The 22,690-nt window shown below is 38.9% G+C and overlaps 1 protein-coding gene across 1 annotated transcript in view; it reads left to right on the plus strand.

Moving 5' to 3' along the window:
- The window catches only part of LOC145989488 (ras-related and estrogen-regulated growth inhibitor-like), a 243,262-nt gene extending 223,444 nt beyond the window's left edge, over window positions 1–19,818 (plus strand). The window contains exon 6 of the mRNA XM_083124837.1: window positions 19,594–19,818. Within this exon, the coding sequence (XP_082980963.1) occupies window positions 19,594–19,805 (212 nt within the window). The 3' untranslated portion in view covers window positions 19,806–19,818. The remainder of the gene's footprint in view (window positions 1–19,593) is intronic.
- Window positions 19,819–22,690: the final 2,872 nt, after the last annotated feature.

The raw sequence follows: 22,690 nt of genomic DNA on the forward strand, positions 1-22,690 counted from the left end.
TAGTACATTAACATCTTCTACACAGTATTTTCTCAACTCCTTCTGCATATCGAAAACTACCCCTGTTTTCTGTTGTTCACTATGCCATTCCAAAAAACTGGTTCTCTGATTCTCCATCATAGAATCAACAACGTAAAATTCAGTACCAGGGATACATCCGACATATTCTTTATTTTTCAAAGTATTAAAAAATGAGGAAAATACCCTTTGGACATTGGGAGATCAAATGCTTTCGGTAATTTGTTGAGCGCCATTGGAATAAAGTTGAGAGAATCTATGAAATGGATATTGTGCATCTTCAAAGATAATATTTTGGCTCCATTCATGATCACAGACGGTGTCCATTTCATTTTTTCGATCATAGTTTGCAGTACAAAATGCGAATCATACCCTCTACTATTGTGTGCAATACACACAATATTGTTAATTTTGGTGCGGTGAGCTGAAACAAATTGCAGAAAATTGTAAACAGGTTCTGTACTATCAAAAATGTGCTGTCTTTTTCCGCATACACTGCACCATTGAGACATATCTTTGTTCTCAATGCAATTATAGCATACATTTTGGCACACCAAAAGATTTGGAATATGCAGAAAATTGTTTTCAGTGCCTTCTAGTTTTGTGTCCTGCCTCGATTCAATATCGTAGAAAACAAGCATTGCTTTTTTTGATATAAGAGAAGATATTTGTTTGCTATAAATTTTTTGGATGTGACATAGATGTTCAGATGGTACCTATATTTTTACAGCTGACACAGAATTTCTCTCCACATATATGAGGATTTCTGTTTGTACGGATAGCATATGCTTTCAGGCATTTTTCACAACATTTTACTGTCTGACAAAGAGAGTTTTTTCTATTGTAACATGTTTTATGATTATTGTAACATTTTTGACCATAGAAAAATCTGTTACAATCAGTGCACTTGATTTTGGTTTCTGAAACAGTACATTTGGGCTTTTCTTGGCATTGTGAACAAACAGCTGTACAGGATCCTAGATGTCTAGAAACATGATCATATTTTTTATGGCAAGTTTCACAATAGAAATTAGCGGAGAATGCAGCTGTAAGAGATGTTATGACATTAAAATGGTTGTTTATGTACACCAAATTTAAAGTTTCGCGCCTAGGTAATAAAGGACCTTCATATATCACATCACTCCCGGAAAATCCATTATATACGGTAATCCTGAAATCAGATAAATAGTCCTGAAATTTTTGAATTTCGGTAGTTCCTCCACCACCATTCAAATTTTCCCCAGCTTCTCTGCACAGTTTATCCACTTCTTCTTCCATAACACATTTATGTTGTCTAACATACTGATAACGTTTTTTAGGTTCATTTTTGTAAACATTAATACCTCTTGCCACAACCAACGCATAAGCCAAACACCTGCTATCGGAATTTTTAATAGTTATAATTCCTTTTTTTAGTTTACAGAATTGTTCCCCATTCATTGCATTTTGGCGAACACGTCCTCCCCCTCGTGGCATTTGGACATGATGGAGATATACATAGAAATTGTTGTCAGAAAGAAATGTTGTATTGCTCTGCAATACTTTTTCCAATGCTGCCCACAATATCTCCATATTTACCGCCTGTGCTTCCCGAAAAGATAACCAAAAAGGGCGATCAGGGTGATCTTCATTTCTGATAGTAATACCAACTTGGTCATGCTCGGCCACATCACGTAGAACATATTGGACCAGTTCTTGCATTCCCTCCTGAACCCATATCACCGGATTCTCATTGTGTGGTGCCCCCCGCAACCGAGCACGCACCATTCGTCCTTCCATATTGAATCTTTGGTAACGCCTTTTTGTCTCTTCTATAACTTCAACATGATGTAACACTGCATCATCGCCACCGCCTACCTGTTTGCACACTTCCGCTTCCTGAATACAATCCCGAAGAACCATTTGGTATAACGCTGGCGAAATATGATTTGTACATTGCTCCAATTCTCTAGTGTCTAAAACAGATTCTAAATGGAAAATATCTCCACATTTTTCATCGGTTGTTCCAATACACCCAAATATCCCTGTATCCTGGTTGTTATACTTGTTAGGAAACATTTCAACATGTTGGTTGGTCTCACTAGAAATAGAGACAGAGGGTCTGGATTGATTGCTGTTAAAAGCAGTAGAGGTAGAGGGGGTAGAATGTTCTGCTGACTCAACATTAAAACCGCTACGACAGAATTTAACATAACACCAGGCGCATCGAATTTTTGCTGACGCGTAGAAATGGCATAGAAATTATTCATTCCTACGCGTCAGCAAAAATTCGTAACATTTAACAATGACATTTCGCATTTACAAAATATGAGATATGTAGACTTTGATTTATTTATTATAGTAGACGGTAGAGAATTACTTACCACGAAAGTCAAGGTCTAAATTGCAGACATCAAAATCTACTCCAGGTTGTAAAATAAATTTGTGATAGACAGCACATACGTTAATAAGGATTACAAGATTGCTAACGACTCTTAAGACAAACGTTCAACGAAGGTTATTGAGTGAGAAAAAGGGAAATTGTTAAAAATAGCGGCCTAGTTGAGTTAAGATCGAAGGTTCGAATCTCTTATAGAACCGGCTATTTTTTGACACTAATTTTGGTGCGTAATATATTTAATGTATTGTCGACATTTATAAGAAACAAAATATGAAAACTCTCGTCCTCCGTAACGGTGCGGTCTAAGACTCTGTGGTTTGGACTCCGACTGCAGCGGGACGGCATGGATTCGAGTCGTCCTGGGTTCTCGGCCTGTTATCTGTATAGGACCGGTGGCAACCCACAATCGTGAGGAAATTGGGGAGCTACCAGTGACTGATGTAACCTGGTTTCAGTTATCTTCTATAACGGCTGAGGGTTCGACGTGCTGACCAACGTCACCTCGTTGCCAGTTGAAGATAACTCTACGTAGGATTGTGGAAGGGAGACTGACAGTCGGGAGATAGCCCATGGCCCTTCGAGGTTTTAAAATATGAAAACTATTCCTTCCGTAAATCTAATTTCTCGCCATTGTCACGTGAGATTTCTTTTCAGTATGACTCCTGCAATACTAATTAGTTCCTAAGACAGAGAGATATTAAATTATGAGTTCACTGTTTAAAAAATAAGCATTAACACATTTTTATATTTACATACCGCTTAACAAATTCCTGAGCACGTCACTACAAATGAACTAATATAGTGCACACTAGAGCCTTGGCTTATCGATACCTATGGGGTATCCTACAATTACAGTCAAACCACAATCTCAATTCTCGAAGCTGTAGCCTCTCCATGTAAAACGATTGCGTCGTAAATATAGCAGATTTTGCTTAAATGTTTTGTGACATTCATACCACCTTTATTTCATTTGCGCCAAAGGAGCGTTTGGGTGTGTTGTTTATAAAGAGGCGGGTGGGGATTATATTTCTAATGCATATTCAACGAATTGGTCTTAACTCATAATCATGCCGCAAGAAAGAACGAGCTCGTGGTGTAGTGGTGTCGACCTCCGTGGCGAAGTGGTTAGCAGAGCGCGCTACAACGCCAGGGGTTCTGGGTTCGAGTTACGGATAAGGCATGGGTATTTGTGTTCGTCCAGTTGATAAGAAACAAAAAGAAAATGTAAGAATTGAAAAGTGTAAAAGTGATAAAAAGAGTGAATGGTGGGGGATACCTCCGTGTAGGGGGTATTTTCTTTATTCCAAAAAAAATAAAATAATAATAGTGGTTATCGCACTGGGTTGTCACTCTAATGGTCGTAGGTTCAAATCCCCACGGTGGCAAAAACTTTTCTTAAACTTTATTCGTTCCCATTGTTACTATTTGAATCAGTCTTCTTTGAAACTAGCAACGGAAGATTATACAATTAACTCTCTCTCTTTCAAAATGGTAATATGAGGACAGGTTTCTTATTATAAGAATTGGAAATTTTAGTGGTCTCAACGGATCTAAAATCCAAAATACTAGATCGACGTTATTTTCTACTGAATTCTAAATCCACGTTATACACAGATAGGCTAATGGGGCCTGGACCTACAGTTTAAAGTGAGATACGAACCACTATGTGTCTCCACTTGTTATCCTGCACTGAACGTAAAACAAACAGCTCCCCGCCCCCATTTTTAAAACAAATTTACATTAAATATGGTATTTATAAGATAATCATCATTGATTTGATTGTTTTTATTACTGAACGTCAAATAAAACATTTTCCACAATCGCCTCTTCGTCCCATCTCCCCCAATATCTTTCTGTCCCTCTCTTTTCCCCCTTCCCCACCCCCCACACACATGTATCAATATAAATATTTCTTAGGTTTGTATGTGTATAAATATAACATTAAATACCCCCAAATATACTATTTATTTTCTACTTTCCGTCACCCCTCTCCCACTCACACAACCACATTATTATTGGCGTTCGCCAGACTAAGTGGTAATGTATCGACGTCTTGTAATCAGTGTGTCCTTTTCCGAGTTCCAGTCACGTCGCATAATGTTTCAGATTCCAATTTAAATGTATCCCGAGTCGTGATTAGCCTATGTGTGCAAAAAGTGATGTTAAAACGAACTCTTGACCTCAATAATACAAGTTGTGTATTTTCTTTCAGCTGTGGTTCCCTCTTTTCGCGAGAAATAACGAATTAACCTAATCATTAACTCAACAAATAAAAATGCATCTCTAAATTTATTAATGAAAACTGTTATTACACCCAAACCACTATTTTATCGTTAATGTAAATGAAATGTTATCTCGCGTAGTGAAAACAATGTGAAATTTGTTCTAATGGGTGATATATGATTGTTAAACACATACATGAATACATTATATTAAGCTCATGAACTATAATTGGGACAATTTAATACTAATTTGAAACGATTAAAGGCATTAAAACGACAAAGTAAACTTTTGCGCAATCTTTCTGCCGATTCGCATTACTGAAACAATATTTAACCAATGGGGACGTTATCTCATATTTGGAAATGCTGCATTGGTTGAACTTCCTGCGAACAAGACCGTGAGTCACGCCTCCTGCTTCTCCGAATCGAACTTCACTCTGATTGGAGGATCGTATATTTCACAACACTTCCTTGTTTCAGAGCTACCAACATAATTTCGTAAGACGTTGGACTTAGAAAAAATCCATGCGACAGATTTTTTGAACATGACTGTATCCCACCATCGTGAGGAAATTGGGGAGCTACGAGTGAGAAGCGTAACTCGATATTGGAAATCTCCTGCAATGGCTGAGGACTCGACGTGCTGACCCCACGTCACCCCCTTGCCGGTGAAGATCTACACACCTCTAGGTAGTATTGTGGGAGGGAGACAATCAGTCGGGGGATAGGCCAAGATCTTTCGAGGGCTGTAAAGCCATGGGTTATGTTATTATGTTTATGTTATACTTAAACATTATCCCCCCTGCAACTTTCAGTTGTGCGCCCCTATTCGTTTATAAAAAGAAATATTTGGCAAACTATTAATTCACGCCTACATTTATATTAAGTGCATACAAATATGCAAATACATACATGAATTTGAATCAATGTAAAAACTGGTACGAAAGTTTAAGACAACAGACAAACAGTAAAAAATTGAAAACACACTGGTACTAGAGAAACTTCTATATCGTAAAATACCCATTACTAGTACATACTCTGCATTTGATGGAGCAAATTCCTTTTCTAGTTTGGTTCCGTCCAATTTTCGAGCCTTATAGCTTGAGACTCAATCTCACTCTTGTCATTGTGCTTCTCAAGTAATTGTTGATCAGATTTAGTGCGGAAACCTCCTCTCAGCTGATGACGTCACAGATAGGGTCAGATACAGCATATAAGCAGTTCACACGTCAGGAATGCTACTAGCCATAATTTTGTTTCCTATCAAGAGGAATTCTACAACTTCGCTGATGTTCGATATGTTTCTTCTTTAGATTCCAGTTGACACTAAATTCCGAAAACAAACAATTTCTGTAGCTATAGTGCAAAATACGTCTTCTTCATATTTCTTCCAAAAATTAGTAGTGGAATCCACAACTGCCTTTGGATGTGTTCCGTTAGGGTGGTGGGGCTTAAAAACTAAGCTTTCTTTGATTTGTTTCACACCCGAAAATCTATTTTTTACTTGATTTATTGGAATATCTGAAACGTGGAGAAAATATTTACTTCAAAACAATCCAATGGGTCGAGAAAGCCAATATCTTTTGTCAGTTCGTCGAAGATTTTTTTTTCGTTTGGTGGAAATTGTAAGTAGGGGCGGGGAGCGGTGGAAATCAGCCTTGCCAGCACATTTTCTTGCCTGTCGTCTACACTTCGGCGACCTGAACAATTCAGCTAATGAAGGCTCTTTTCTAATCTGAAAATCCACTTTCCACTTTTCTAGTTATTAACATTTTCTGTTTGCACTTGTATGGGAATCAACATATAAAATGTTCGCTTGAAACTATTTTTACGCCGAAAGGAAAACTTCTGTGATCTATCAGTCTTTCTTCATTTATCATTCTTACTGCGACCCTAAAGCACGTTTCATCCCCTCACCACGGGGATGTTATTTACACCACTGACATTACTCACTTGTTTGTTGTTTCAGTTTCGGGCTACTCATTGGTGGTCCTCTCTGCATTATAATATGTAATTCTTGTAACATTAAATCTTATAAGTGTGTGGAGAAGTTCAGGCTTGACACTTCTAAAATAGTTTTGCAGAAATACGTATAAGCTTACACTAAGCTGCTTACACATATAATTTATCTACACATAGAAAACGGAACACTATACGTAGGGTGCGGAAGTGCTCATAGCATAATTTAAAGTCGCATTTATATGTGAAAAATGGCGTTTTTATTGAATGACTCTAGTACCTAATTGTACAGAAAGAAATGCCATTTACTAGTTATGTTTGAATGTGACCCCTGGCAAATGAGTGCCCCGGGGCGCCACACGTTGTTCCAAGCGGCAACCAGTACTCGTTCTAGCATGTTTATCTGGATACTGGTGGCGACATCTCTGATGCGATCCTTCAGTTCCAAGATCATGGCAGGACGTGTTTAGAATACTTCATACCTAAGAAAACCCTTCAAGGAGAAGTCCAAAGAGGACAATTCCGGGGACCGTGTTGGCAACGGGTTGTCACCGTAACGGGGAAACAGTCGCCACTACAACCGCGAAAGTGAAAACTTAGCGCTTAATCGGTTTTGCGGTTGTGCCTTTCGCTCTTATTCCTTCGCGATCAATACATTTCGCGCTTAATCTCTTTCGTTTCTATTCAAGCACCTCACGGGTTATCACATCCTGTGGCCACGTCCGTCACAAGAAATCCCTCACAATGCTCAGAGCAACAACAAACAAACCCTAACTCAAACACAGTCTAATGTAAATGCCAATTCATGAACAGTATACCGACGCTCCCAGCCGCACACTGTTCCAGAATCATAGCCATTTGCTACTGAAATTACGCTATGAACGCTTACGTGTGTGTACATGTGTGTACGTCTCTTGTTTCCCCTTTAATACCAAAGAAGTGAGACGAGGATTGTCTTATCGGCGCAGTGGATGATCATATATTAGGTACTTAAAGTATACAATTGGAACTTAATATTCGTTAACCCAATATTTATTACAAAACATATTAGTACTTTACTTTCCAAATACAATTAATTCAACAGAAATGTCTATGGATTATCTCCCAGTTAACCTAGTTTAATTTGTCCCATTTGATAGTCAGCAGTCAGTAAGTAAAGGCTACACGAGTCAGAGCAAATCGCAGCCCAGCCCAAAACCCCCCACAGCCAACATGACCCGGAGCAATCCACCAAAATATCTAAACTAAAACAATTTCCTTTTCTTGCACTTTTAAGAACTCAAAATAAATCAATAGACTTTAGGTAAATTACACCCGGCCATGAGGGCCTATAAAGGGCGATAGACTGTAATGCAATATACTCAGCCTGTCCAGCCAGTGTCCAGTACGTCAGAAGTCTCTCGTAGTCGGCAAGGATCTGCCACGCTAAACTTCTCGCTCGACCAGCGCAGAAGCTCAGCCAATGGCAGAACCTTCCAGAGTCACCTGTCTGTTGAGTCTCCATCCGTCATTCATGAGCAATATTACTCTATGGGCTTACAAAACAACCTCTCCCCCAAAAATTACAATTTTCTAGCACATAGTGTACTACTAGTTACACATATCTTTTTAGAATTCACATTTCAAACATACTCTTCTTACATAACCAAGTTTCAAGCTTTAGAGCGAGGTTTCGTAATAGTTATAGGGGTTTGCGCATGTCATCCCTCCAACTCCATCGCCTGTAAATATTCAAAAAGAAAAAGAAAAAGAGAAAGAAAAACTGGTCTCAGATTATTATTTTCATCAGCTTGTAAAAGACAAGAGCCGAATCCTCTCAAGGACCCATCACATTGAATAACAAACGGTTTATTTAAGTCAGGCAATTTCAAAATTACATGTTCTCTAAATAGAGTTTTAATTTTTTCTAGTGCCTCTTGTTGCCTAGAACCCCAATGAAACTTTATTTTGGGTGTTCGAATTTCATTTAAGGGTGCTACTACAGTAGAATACTCTGGAATAAATTTAGAATAAACATTTAAGGTACCCAATAATCTTAATAATCCTTTTAAATTTCTAGGAGAAGGGAGATTTTGAATAGCTTCAATTCTGTCTGGATCCATTTCACAATTTCCTTGCCCCACAATAAATCCCAAGAATTTTATTCTCCTTTTCAAAAAACAACTTTTATTGGGGGAAATCGTTAACCCATATTCTCGTAATCTCTGCAGTACTAAACGTAAATGTTCCAGATGTTCTTTCTCATTAGCACTATGAACAATTATGTCATCACAAAATAAATGTAAAAACCTTCCCTTATAATCATGAAAAACTTGGTTCATAACTCGTGACATGCAACTTGGCCCAATACTAATGCCAAATGGAATGACCTTATATCTATACTGATTATTGGGAGTTACAAAGGCTGTTACATCTCTACTAGATTCATGCAAGTTTACCTGGTTGAACGCTCTTTTCAAATCAATAACAGAAAATACCTTCCCCTGACTCAATTGAGCCATAGTTTCTTCCATATTAGCCACTGGGTGCGCATCATAGATTATTTTCTTATTCACTGCAGAATAATCACAAATAAGTCTTTTAGTCTCCCCTGAAGAAGGAATTACAAAGCAAGGTGCTGCGTACGGTTACGAAGATGCTTCAATAATGTTTTGTTCTAATAATTCAGTAATCACTCCATCTAGTTCCTGTTGTTTAGATGGTGGAACAAAATATGGACTCCGATGTACAGGAACATTGTCATATAATTTAATTTTATACGAAAAGTTCTTTAAACGTCCTAGCTTAGAAGTAATAACATCAGAAAATTCACTTTTCAACTTACATAACTGTTGTTCAGTATCCTCTAATGCAAACTGTCCAAAAGATGCGCCAGAAACATCAGAAGCTCTGGATTCGAGTCCACGCCTTCTCTCTCGTGGCCTCCACGAAGTCCTGGACTGGCTCCGAAAGGAGTTCTCACCATTGTTTACATTTCTGACGAAGTTTTCCTGGTTCGCACCTGCTGCCTGCTGGAAAGCTACATGTTGACCTTGGTCAGTTCTCGTGCGCTGATAAGACCGAGCTCCGACACCTCGGCCTGTGCTGGCTGAACCCTGGGCAGGAGAACGTACAGGAAATGAAGGACGATCTTGTCTTTGTCTTTGACCTATATTCTGTAAAACACGAAAATTTTTGCATAAGCTTTCAGATGTCCATTTAATAGGGATTTTCTCATCACTTCCGGAAAAACCAACAATTTGTTCTAAATAGTTAATCACCATGTGGCACTGTTTCTGAAATCTCACACCAAGCACTAAGTCTAGAGGCATGTTTTTGCAAACATGAAAAGTTGTGGTCCAGATAAATTTCCAAGACCAACATTTAACATAACTCCTTTATTAATATTCATAAGGGTGTTGTTACCAACTATCACTTGCATATCAAGATCCCATTCTCGAACAGTTCCCCTAGTCTTTATTCATTCCAATAGACTTTCACTAATTAAACTATATGTTGACGCAGAATCTAAACATGCCAATAAATTCAGATTATTGATTTTACAGTCAACAAACACAGCAGTCACTTTAGTTTCACCACCTTGTCTGGGTCTTATGTCACTACGCAATCCTTGCAAAGCAAATTGAGCACCTCTCACATGCATCGGACACCATCGCTCAAAATGATCACTTTCTGAACATTTACGACAATATTTGGGCGTATATTCTTTGAATGCATGACCTTTAGCCTTGAATTGTCGTTCCATATTAGGCAATCCCCAAACATCTTTGGACAAATAAGAAAGTTTTTCTAAAACTTTCAACTCGTTCTGTAAGTCATTTAAAGTAGTAGGTATCCCCATTAGATACAATTTTTGGGAATACTGAGGTTTAAGTCTATCAACAAGATAACTTACAAAAGTACATTCCTCCATATCATACTGTAAAATCTTAGCAGCTCGAACTCTACTTTCTAAATACTCTAAGGGAGTTTCATTATCTTTTTGATTACCCAGTACATATTTATTACATAAATACTGTCTCCCAATAGAAGTTGCATACTTATTTAAGATCATTTGAAATACATCATTCCAAGGGATATTTTCAATTATACATTTCATCCATAATTTACCCATTTCAGTATTTAATTTTGGTAAGACTGCGAGCATAATCTCGTGAAAAGGAAACATTTTTCTGTCTTTAATACCCTGCAATACATACAGAAATCGATACAGGCTTTCAGCATTAATGTCCTTAACTATAGGTACAGTAGCTATTAATTGAGTCAAATTTTCTTTGGCCATTTCCATGTTTAACTTTCTCAAATCGGACCTATTATATAATACTCGTTCGTCTTCTTCAGACGACGAAGAACTTTCCAAAGGGTTACTTGGGCGTTTATTCACCCACCGGGGTTTACAAGGGACCTTTAAGTACGTTTCTACATCTTCCCCCTACCTTTGTCGTCCTTGGGCATTTTCTGGGGTGTGTGGTAAGGGTCATACAAATTCATTTAACAACTGCGAAGCAGAATGTTCTCTACGAGTTGAAGAAAGTGGGGGAAAAGGCGGACCAAAATTCCTCCCATCCACTGTTCCCGTAATATCTACAGTATAATAATTCCGAGAGGTAGCCATATTACCGCACCATTTTACAGGCTAACCTACCTACAAATATTGATATATTGATAGCCAATTGTACACAAGTAACAGACAGAACCAGCATACAACCATGCTCTGCTCTTATAATCCTCTACGTCTCTTGTTTCCCCTTTAATACCAAAGAAGTGAGACGAGGATTGTCTTATCGGCGCAGTGGATGATCATATATTAGGTACTTAAAGTATACAATTGGAACTTAATATTCGTTAACCCAATATTTATTACAAAACATATTAGTACTTATACTTTCCAAATACAATTAATTCAACAGAAATGTCTATGGATTATCTCCCAGTTAACCTAGTTTAATTTGTCCCATTTGATAGTCAGCAGTCAGTAAGTAAAGGCTACACGAGTCAGAGCAAATCGCAGCCCAGCCCAAAACCCCCCACAGCCAACATGACCCGGAGCAATCCACCAAAATATCTAAACTAAAACAATTTCCTTTTCTTGCACTTTTAAGAACTCAAAATAAATCAATAGACTTTAGGTAAATTACACCCGGCCATGAGGGCCTATAAAGGGCGATAGACTGTAATGCAATATACTCAGCCTGTCCAGCCAGTGTCCAGTACGTCAGAAGTCTCTCGTAGTCGGCAAGGATCTGCCACGCTAAACTTCTCGCTCGACCAGCGCAGAAGCTCAGCCAATGGCAGAACCTTCCAGAGTCACCTGTCTGTTGAGTCTCCATCCGTCATTCATGAGCAATATTACACTATGGGCTTACAGAGCCCAAACCATCCTATATTATCTGATATCCATTGATTGGTGTTTAAGTCCACTTTATGCACAGTAAGGCTAATCGGGACTGCACCTATAGTTTAAAGTTTGATCCGAACCACTTGTGCCTCCACCGAGTATCGAACCCGGGACCCCTTGATTCCAAGGCGACGATGCTACCACTGTGCCATCGGGGAGGCCTTACCTCATATCCAGCTATTCGCAGTCTACACTGCAACCGCAGTGGCAAATATACAATCGTGAGCAGCGAAAGTTTACGATGGGATGATTCTGAAGTAAAATTCAAGCATTCTTGTTCTGCAGACGCTGACACATATGCCTCATCGAATATTCCTAATACGTTACCCGGAACGTAATTTCCTGTAGACACGTATCGGCTCCTGTGAGTGATCTCGTGTGATTGCGTTTTCCTTTTCTGCGTTAGCCATCAGAGGGCGAGTTGAGATGTAGAACCCCGAGTCAATTACGCGTCCCCGAAAGGTGCGTCATCCACCCGCAGGCTGCGACGGTAAACAAGGTCGAGATTGAAATATTAATGAAGTCTGTCAACTGCCTAAAAGTCTCCCTTGCACCCCATCGCGACACTCCCTTTGTTCTGGTTGATAGGATACTTTGGGGGCTTCTTCGGAAACAGAAAAATAGCCGTCGATATCAGGAAATATGAAACTGATTGCTTTTCCGTATCGCGCAAATTGTTTCGATTCTTATTGGCCTTGCCGACTCAAAATATACAATTTCATAGAGATTCCTAAAACTCATTTCACTCAATGACCAAACCTGAATTACGATTCTTGTACACTATATAGCCAAAAGTCACCGGACTCCCAAGTAAACGTGGTGGTAGTGTCATGGTTTGGGGCTGTTCATCCTGATTTGGGCTCGGCCCATTAATTTTGGTCAATGGCAAAATGAACAGTGGTGTTTATGAGGACATTTTAGACAATAGCATGCTGCCCACACTGTGGCAACAGTTTGGAATGGGCCTTTTCTCTATCTGCACGATAATGCCCCTGTCCATAAAGCAGGGTCCATTGCATCGTGGTTTGAGGACAATCAAGTGGACGTGCTTAGCTGACCCCCTCAAAGATACAACTGCAACACCATAGAACATCTTTGGGATGAACTGGAGCGTCGGTTTCATGCAAGACCTACTCGACCGAAAACCGCACATGAACTATTCACGAGGCTATAGGACAACCACAATCAATACCAGAAATTAGTGGAAAGCCAGCCCTGAAGAGTAATGCTGTAATAATAGCGAAGGAAGGTCCGACATTTTATTAGTTACCTGGCTGGTTTCTTTGGAATGAACAGCACTGTGTGTCCATGACTTTTGGCTTCATAGTGTATTTGCCAAAGAAGAGAATGGAAACTTGCTGGCAAACATCAGTAATTCCCAGAAACGTTTCTGTGAACAAGTGAAACGTACATTGAACTGTACAATCAAGTAGAACTACACGTCTCCGGGCTCATTGGTGGAGTGGCTATCTCAGCGCCCTAAGATTCCAGTGGTTCCGGTACGAATCCCGGCCTGGGCATGGAAGTTCTTTCCGAGTGTCCCTTCATCAATTTTTCATTTTATCAGCACTCATGCTCACCTTCGCGATTAGCCAGAATTGGCAGCAAAGCGAAGTAAAAAAAATCAATCAATGACAAAATCAAAATCAAGACCACACATCATTGACAGCTTGTGGCATCATCCCTGAAATTTAGAGTGATACTTGCTCGAACTTTTGAGTTTTGTTCTCAAGTCCACTTTCATCACATATAGGCCAATCGGGAATAAACGTAGTTACAGTTTTATGTGGGATCCGAACAACAATGCAATGTTTCCTACCGGGTACCAAACTTTAGGTGATACTTGTGGACGGATCTCTGGGTGTGAACGTGAGCCCTGCTACCGGAAGTACCAACCCAACACACACACACACACTGTTTTGCATACTCAACATAACATAAGGCTCATTCCATGCCAAATGATCACAGCTCTCAACCCGACCGTCTCAGATTGGGGCTCGCACAGCAGGGTTCATAAAAAGTGTCAAAATTATGCTTACAAGGTGAAGAAAAAATTTCATAACTTTTCTTCTAATTATGGTATAACTTTCACCTTGGGCTTATTTTGAAGCTAAGGGAGCATAGTTCTCGCAAAAACTAGTCCCATATGAAAATATTGAAACTTTTATTTCAAGGTCACACGATGTGACTTTTGATCTTGAATACCTAAAATAACGTATCTTTAATTTTGGTGGAAATAATGGTATGCACTTAACTGTAATCTTTGTTTGATGTACGTTTCATTTCGGGAAGGCTTTGGGAACAGCAATGAAAAAAATCAGACGGTAGTATATGCTACATTCAGTGAACACCTTACAGTCTAGTAAAGTAATGTCGTTTTGGGAACTAATTGCAACAGAAATGAAACCAACTGCCTCTATAGTAAACAAATGTGAAGAATCCGATTTTGAAGAGTTTACCATTCTCTGACCTATAGGATTGCCGCCATCTTCAAAAAATGGCACAAAAATTCACCGAGATAAGTAGTTTAATACAGCGTCATGTGTTTCCCTATATTTGACGTGTTCCGTTTATTGCGTTGCTGGTGAGAATGTAATACATTTTTTTCTGCACTGTGTCGTTCACTTGAGATTCTCGGCTGCTGGTTTTGTTGTATCGAATTGTATCCACAATATTGAAACTCTAACTCTCTAGCCTTCTTAAACCCGAAGGTTCATGGCTGCAGCAACACAGGCCTTCCATCTGTCCCTATCTTGAGCAAGATCTATATACTCTTTTCCATCCCTACCGATTTCCTTTAGGTCTATCTCAACGTTGTCCCTCCATCTTCGTGTTGGCCTTCCTACTGGTCTCTTACCATCAGGTTTCCCAACAAGAATCCTGTAAACTTCTCTTTCCTCTCCCATTCGTGCCACATGGCCTGCCCACCTAAGTCTTCTTGATTTAATTATTCTAATAATATCTGGACATGAATACAAATTATGTAGTTCTAAATTATGTAACCTTCTCCACTCACCTGTCTCCTCATCCCTTTTAGGTCCAAAGATTTTCCTAAGGATCTTATTTTCAAATACTCTCAATTTATGTTCCTCTTTCAATGTAAGGGACCAAGTTTCACACCCATATAATACTACAGGCAAAATTACTGTTTTGTATATTTTAACTTTTAGTTTCTTAGATATTAAACTAGAAGACAAAAGTTTATGAAGAGAGAAGTAACATGCATTTCCTGAATTAAGCCTACTTTTTATTTCCTCTTTAATATAATTTTCATTTGTTAATATTACTCCTAAGTATTTGAATTTGGAAACTGGTTCAAACGAGTTGTTATCAATAATTAGATTTTGATTATTACCTAACACTTGGTTTCGACCTGTAAGCATATATTTAGTTTTCTCTTTGTTAACTTCAAAACCTATTTCTTTAGAAGTTTTGAAAAATATTTTAGCATTATTCTTAATTGTATTGATATCATCCCCTAATAAGTCTACATCATCTGCATATGCTAACAACTGAGTCACACTATTTAATTTTAGTCCTTCGTTAGTTTCTTTTACCTTCCTAACAGCATATTCTAAGGCAAAATTAAAGAGCAAAGGAGATAATGCATCTCCTTGTTTTAACCCATCATGAATTGTAAATTTGTCAGACACATTAATACCCACACGAATTTTACTTTCTGTTTCACTGGTGCATACTTTTATCATACTAACAAGCGTCTTAGGTATTCCAAACTCTACTAGTATATTATATAATTTATCTCTTTTGACCGAATCATATGCTTTTTTGAAATAAATGAATAGCTGATGGACATTTTGATTATATTCCCACTTTTTTCAAGTGTTTGTCTGATGTGAAAAATATTGAAATAATATGATATTGTGAAATACGGTTCTATAACAAGCTCAGTTGCCAGTCTAGCCCAAAACCGACCCCTTCGCCTAACATGTATTCCATTGAAGATTTTTCATAGATGGCAGGTTATAGATTATGCGATGGGTTTCATTATTTGCTGTACACACAGACGTGCACTTAAAGAAGAATATCAGCACCCTAAGGTTTGCAACCAAAGAGCAGCAGTTTCCTGCTAGCTTTCAGAGTTGAAGGAAATGCCTCTGACTCTACCGGAAAGAAACAATAACCAATTTCTACAGGAAATCATGAACTATGAATTTTGTCCAGTGACTTTAGGACGTAAATTCAATGATTGTTACATATTTGCTGTTATTTGTGTCAGAAACTAACTGTTATGTCCGATTTAAAATTTATGTAACTAGTTGGAGCTTTCTAATTCAATTAAGATTCAAGGTAGCTCCATCAAACAAAAATATAATTTAGCAAATATTCTACTCTTTCAATTCGGTTATCTTCACTTTCTGTGTACAATTCACCGTTTTCGAGATATTATTTTCTTAAAATTTTCAAGGTGAATTTTGGAGTCATTTTTTCAAGATGGCGGCGATCCTATAGATCAGAGAGTGGTAAACTCTTCAAAACCAGATTCTACATTTCTTTACTATAGAGGCAGATGGTTTCATTTCTGTTGCAATTAGTTCCCAAAACGACATTGTACTTTACTAGACTGTGACGTTTTCACTGAATGTAGCATATACTACTGCCAGATTTATTTTATTCATGTTCCCCAAGCCATCCCAAAATGAAACTTACACCAAACAAGGATTACCGTTAACTGGATAACATACCTCATTTTCAACAAAAATTTAAGAAACATAATTTTTAAGTATTCATGGTCAAAGGTCACATCCTGTGACTTTGAAATTAACGTTTCAATACTTTCGTATGGGGTTATTTTTGCGAAAACTATGCTCTCTTAGCTTCAAAATAAGCTCAAGATGAAAGTAATACCATAATTAGAAGAAAAAATATTTAAAAAATTTCTTGACCTTGTAAGCATAAATTTGACATTTTTTATAAAGTTGCAAGACTGCTGTACAAAACACCGTGTATCATTGATGGATATAATCTTACACTAGCAAGCTACTGCATCTCTACCATCTTACCAAATGTTTTTAAAATCTGAGATGGTCGGGTTGAGAACTTCATTCTTTTGTGATGAATTGGCATGGAATGACCCACACTTTGGCCGAGTTCAGTTTCGTGAAAAATAATTAAAACCTGATTTATTACAAATTTAAAATACCCAGATGATTTTTTCCGTCTATCACAAGACGACAATGTATGAGTCTCCTTCGTGGCTTGTAAACCCTGTCCCAGATAACTGTGGAGCAAGTCAGCGCAAAGCGTTAGAGAAGCAAGGCAAATCGAGTGGCCAGAGCGAAGCAGTACACGCTGCTGTGAAGGCTGGTAAGTGCAGTCGCTTTCCCTCACTCTGTCCCGCGTCTTCATTGGTGGAGCCGCCTCGCGTCACTCCTTGCGCCTGCTACACAGTTAGCTGGGACAGATAATAGATAATTGAGCATTCGATGTCGGACAAAATTTTCTCATTGTGATAACATTCACAAAGTGACATTTCACGTACAAACAAGAAATTCAATTGAATGGAACCATACATGCAACCAAATTCAAACGATACGGCCGCGTTTGCCGTCTCTGTTGCCGCGTTTACCTACGAAGGAACTCGCGGTCAAACAACCAATTGGACCTACTGCTTGGGCAAGAAGCGGCAACAATAAAATCCCTCCTCCCCAAAGCAGCCAGCAGGGAAACAGGATTTTGTTGAAAAAAAAAGTTGTGCGCTGTGAATGGACGACGCTCGGATTCTAGCTATAGCAATGCTCGGCTGGATCATTTCGAAATTTCTTCTCCTCTGGAAAAACTGCTTTCACATCCCAAATTGTGGACCATTTCAACGGCTTAGAATTTCTTCTACAGCATTCTCGTGGATCTTCGTGTGGTTTACTGGGTCCTCCTCGATAAGGTAGGTTTGTAAACAAGGGGTCACGAGTTCGATGTCCGGTGGAAACAAATTTCACGCTGATCTCACTTTAAACTGTAAGTCCAGTCCCAATTAACCTGTTTGTGAAAATAGTGGTCTTAAAAAAACAATTCAATCAATCGATGCAATGTTATGGTTTGCTTTCACTGTGGTCTAGACATTCCTAATAGTTTCGTGGCTAGGTTAAACCTATTAAATAGGTTTAATAATATTTAATAGGTTAAATCTATTTAATAGGTTTAATAATATTTAATAGGTTAAATCTATTAAATAGGTTTAATAATATTTAATAGGTTAAACCTATTAAACTATTACAAATAAAAAGACAACACTAAGATTCTAAGCAGATGCAATTTTTCGGAACTTTCAATGTCAGAATAGTTTTTCGATAGGAGAGGAAATTTCGAGAACGGTGGTCGAGAAGGAGAGCTGACAAGAGAAGATCGAGGCTTTTTCTTCGAAACTAAGGGAATAGCCGAGGCTGGAGACACAGGAACAGACCATATTTACAACCTCAGATAATGATACAATTTCCAATGTCCTGTCAGATATTTAGCTTTGCTTGGTTGATTCATTGCCTTGGTTTACTTTACTTCGCATTTCTGCCACTTTTGGCTAATCGAGAAGATGAGGATGAGTGATGATATGATGAAAGTGATGAAAGGACAAACGAAGAACATTCATGCTCAGGCCGAAATTCGAACCTGGGACCTCTGACGTCAACGCTCGTTGTGATGACCACTTCGCCTCGCAAGCCGGCTTTTTACCTTTGCGTTGGCCTGTTGTTCAGTTCATTTAATTACGTAAATCCACAAGGGGATTATTATTCATTAGTATGATATAAACCAAATTACAAATTGTTTTATGAACATGAGTTTACAATCTTTAATGACTTTTGCTCGTTGATAAACTGTCCTGTCCTTTGTTTTCTCAAGCGATTTCGTTACCTTCCAATTTTATCTTCCTGCTATTTGCTCTTTTGTTATGTTCTCTTTTATTCTACGGCATATCCTTCTATACCTTAAATGTATCCTGGCCAACGTTCGTAAAACTTTTATGAAACTGATTATGCTTCTAATTCCTGTTTTTTTTCATTCTCTTCACTCCGTTCTGTTTTGTGTAGGCCTTTTCATTCTTTTCAATATTCTGAGAAAAGGATTTTTTGTTTATTAATTTCTCTCAATGTGCAAGCTTCACAACTCTATGTCGATCAATTTGCGATTGTTTGCTAATTAACTTGTTTGTTAGTAACATTATACTTACAAGTCTTAATCGTGTGATTATGTACACTCCAAGATCTCTTCTAATCTACACCCTGTCTCGGCAATCTCTGGAGGAAGCGAACGAAAACAAGGCTATGCGCAAGTAGTGAGTCTAGAGGCCTCGACCAATGAACATGGGAGAGAAGAAGTGTGTGCATGGAGGGGAAAGCGCCACTGCAGCTACTAGCCGTTTGCAGCAACCTGCACTTCTTTGCTCGGCCCACTCGCTTTCTCCCCTTCTCTACTGTTATGCGCAACTCTCATCCAAAGATTCCCTAGAGTGAGTGTAGTAAAACTAGTGAAATGTGTCTAGTATTATTACCCAATAAAATGTTACGACAAATGCACGCAAAAGCCAGTGCTTAGGTAAAGGTGAAGCTAAGTAATGAAAATTCAGATTAGAAATCCTTTTTGACACTTGTCATTTCTCCTTCCAGGTCGCCGCTGGACAGAGATCGAGCTGGAAGAAGAGGAGGAAAGCGTGGATCATCCATTTCGCGGCAGAGCTTCCACGGACGGCCACCTGATGTCGCGACCGCGCCCCTGGCAGTTTCCACCGCCATCTGCAGGGATTATCAGGAACCACGAGCACTGCCTCGCAAACAGGCGAATGAGCATATCAATGCGAGGCAACAATGCAAGCTATTAATGATTGTTGCACACACAACAGAGCTGTAACTAGAGGCGCCTCCTGCAAAAAAATAAAAGTTGGAAAAAAAGTAAATTTTGTGGTGGCCTGTTAAGTTATTATTATCATCAGTTTTGAAATAAAACATGTAAATAATTTCTTGCTAGCTTCGTTCGAAATGCAGTGAATTATTTGCTAGTAGCATCAAGTTTACACCTACTGATTGAAAACACATGTTTCATAGTAGAGGACACTTCACGCATCCAGGTGCAACGCTTGCTATACCTGACTAGGAAACGTGGCAAACATTTTGGTCACTATAGTGAGTTGCAAAAAGGAAGATAAAAGTGTCCTAAGATAAGTGAAAGTGGCAAATCCCTCGTAATAGTTCAATAACTTTGTGCTAATTAACTCTGAGCATTAAGCGTCGTGGGTAAGTGTTTTTCAGATGAACGGTTCAAATTAGACACACGTCTGCAGCCCAATGCCAGTGGTGGCGATTAGATTCCAAAATTGGGGGGGGGGGGGGGGGCAAGGTGCTAAAACTGGGGGGAAAAGTAGGAAAAGTACAGTTTACTTTCGCTTGGTAGATAAGGTTTAGCATAGTGCGTGGGCAAAAGTTGCAAAAAAGTAAGGGCAGCTGCCTAATCTGCCAACGGCCCCTCCCTAATCGCGTCACTGCCCAAGCCTGTCTCAGAGATTTCTGTTCACGTGGAGTCTGCTTCGGTGACCCTTTCTTCGGAGAATGAACCAAAAATGTGTAAAATGAAATCTTCTTATGACCATGTTTTAAATACATGCATGGTGTACACTTATTATTCCGGTAAAAATTTAGAAGAAAATAGAAATGTATGAGCTTTACAATGAATCTGCTATTTTAGGTGACAGTGGTTAAGCATCCATGTATATTTTAACAAGATGAAGATGTGTCATTACAAGTCATTTGCCAGTTGTTCCCTGATCAATATACAGTATGTAATTACGTGCTCAAGTGAACTTCTTATTTAGTAATCAGTACCATTGGCGACTCGTGGATTTTTTTAGGTATAGGAACCGGAAGTTATGATAAACAGACCGAAAGAGACAACAGATGAAAGACTGAAAATGCGTTCAATTAAACAGGCACACGTGCCACATGTAGCTACTATCCATTGCATTTAGAATTTTAGCTGCAACTCTCTACCCAAGTGAGCCATGCCCGACCCTGTGGCCGAGTGGTTAGCACATCGCACTACGACGTCAAGGGTCCCGGGTTCGAATCCTGGTCGGGCTTGGTTGTTTGTGAATGTCCATTCATCAATTTCATCATTTCATCACTCATCCCCATCTTCGCAAATTAACCAAGAGGCACAAAACGCGAAGTAAAATAAACTAAATCAATCAATCAAACCAAGTGAGCCATGCCCCTCTAACTATGAAATATTTATATGTGATCCTATTGATAAGTACATACGAAAATAACATTGACGAATTTTCAGATTTTTGAAAGAATTTCGATTTTGCGATTTTGCTCCTTGGGTACGGGCCTAGCTAGCTGACAAAAATTCACACACCACGCCACTCGCTTCGAAATCAAACTCGAACTTTTGAGTGGACGAAGATGGTTGAACCAAAACCTACGTATAATACGTCTACCTATGGTTCGCCGTTCGTGGAGTCCTCCCTGCCTTCGTCGTGTGTTTTGAGGACAGCGTTCGTTGCTGATAAGAAAAATTGCAGCTTCAACTCTTAAATTGTGCGCAATGCAACTAATTATGTGGTCTTAAGTTACATTTATTTGGAGTTGTGAAGTTACATTATTACTACAGCAAAATTGAGAATTTCGCCCATCAAATCAATTACAATGGTTCAATCAATTAAATGGGTTCAGCATAGTGCTTGAAAAAGTTGGAGAAAATTCGACGATTTGGAACGACGGCACTTTGTTTAAACCTTACCGCCCGCTTAGACGTGGAGAAACACGGCAAGAGAAACATGAGAACTTCTGTTTCCTGCTTCTATTGAAATCAATTGGTATAAGGCCCACTACAGGAAACGCGCGGAAGCGAAGCGGGAATTTCCGTGCCAGAAGTCTACAGGATATCTATGGGTTATCGCCCACTCAGAGGCCGGGAACGGGTCTGTTGCCTTCTGTTGTTTCCGCGACTCAGTGATCGTCAAGCTTTATTTGTAAGTTCCAACTTTCTATCAATTTCCATTCATAAAATGTTTGTTGATTTGCTAATTCGGGGAGGATAAGGAAAAGATGAAAGAAGAGGTGATTTTAAAAGCTTGTCCTTTGCTCGGCATACTTCCTTTCGTTTGAAACAAGTCCGGTGGAGATATGCAAATAAGGTATAACTTTAAAAAATATATTTCCTTTGAATTCAATTTATCTGTCTACCAGTGACGAGCGTTTAGAGATGATGCTAGATTTTACCATTATGCGAAACACAGGGTCCTAAATGTGTCAACGAAGTTCAAATTCTGCTAGGTTTAGAACCATACTGCTAGGGTTGGCATCATTGAATGAGGAAACTATGGATCCTTCCTCGCTGACCATTTAACTGAGCTGTCAATCAAGTTAGGTATGTTTATATATATATATATATATATATATATATATATATATATATATATATATATACAACCTCTAGCAATAAAGTTCGGTGAATGATCGAAAGTAGACGAATTCTTAATGAATTCTTAATGAAACCTACCTTACTGTCCTTCGAAGTAGTCCCCTTCCATGACTATGCACCGTTGAGAACGGCTGCACATGTCCTGGAAACTTTTAGGAAAGTCTCTTTCGGGATGGTGTTCAAGACCCTCGTCACGTTCCGTTGGATGTCCGGAATATTCTCAAATCTCTGACCTTTCAAAGCAATTTTGAGGCGTGGGAAGTGAAAGAAATCTGGACTATTCAG

Source organism: Lepisma saccharinum, chromosome 6 (genome assembly GCF_977018435.1).
Source record: "Lepisma saccharinum chromosome 6, izLepSacc3.1, whole genome shotgun sequence".
Lineage (NCBI taxonomy): Eukaryota > Metazoa > Arthropoda > Insecta > Zygentoma > Lepismatidae > Lepisma > Lepisma saccharinum.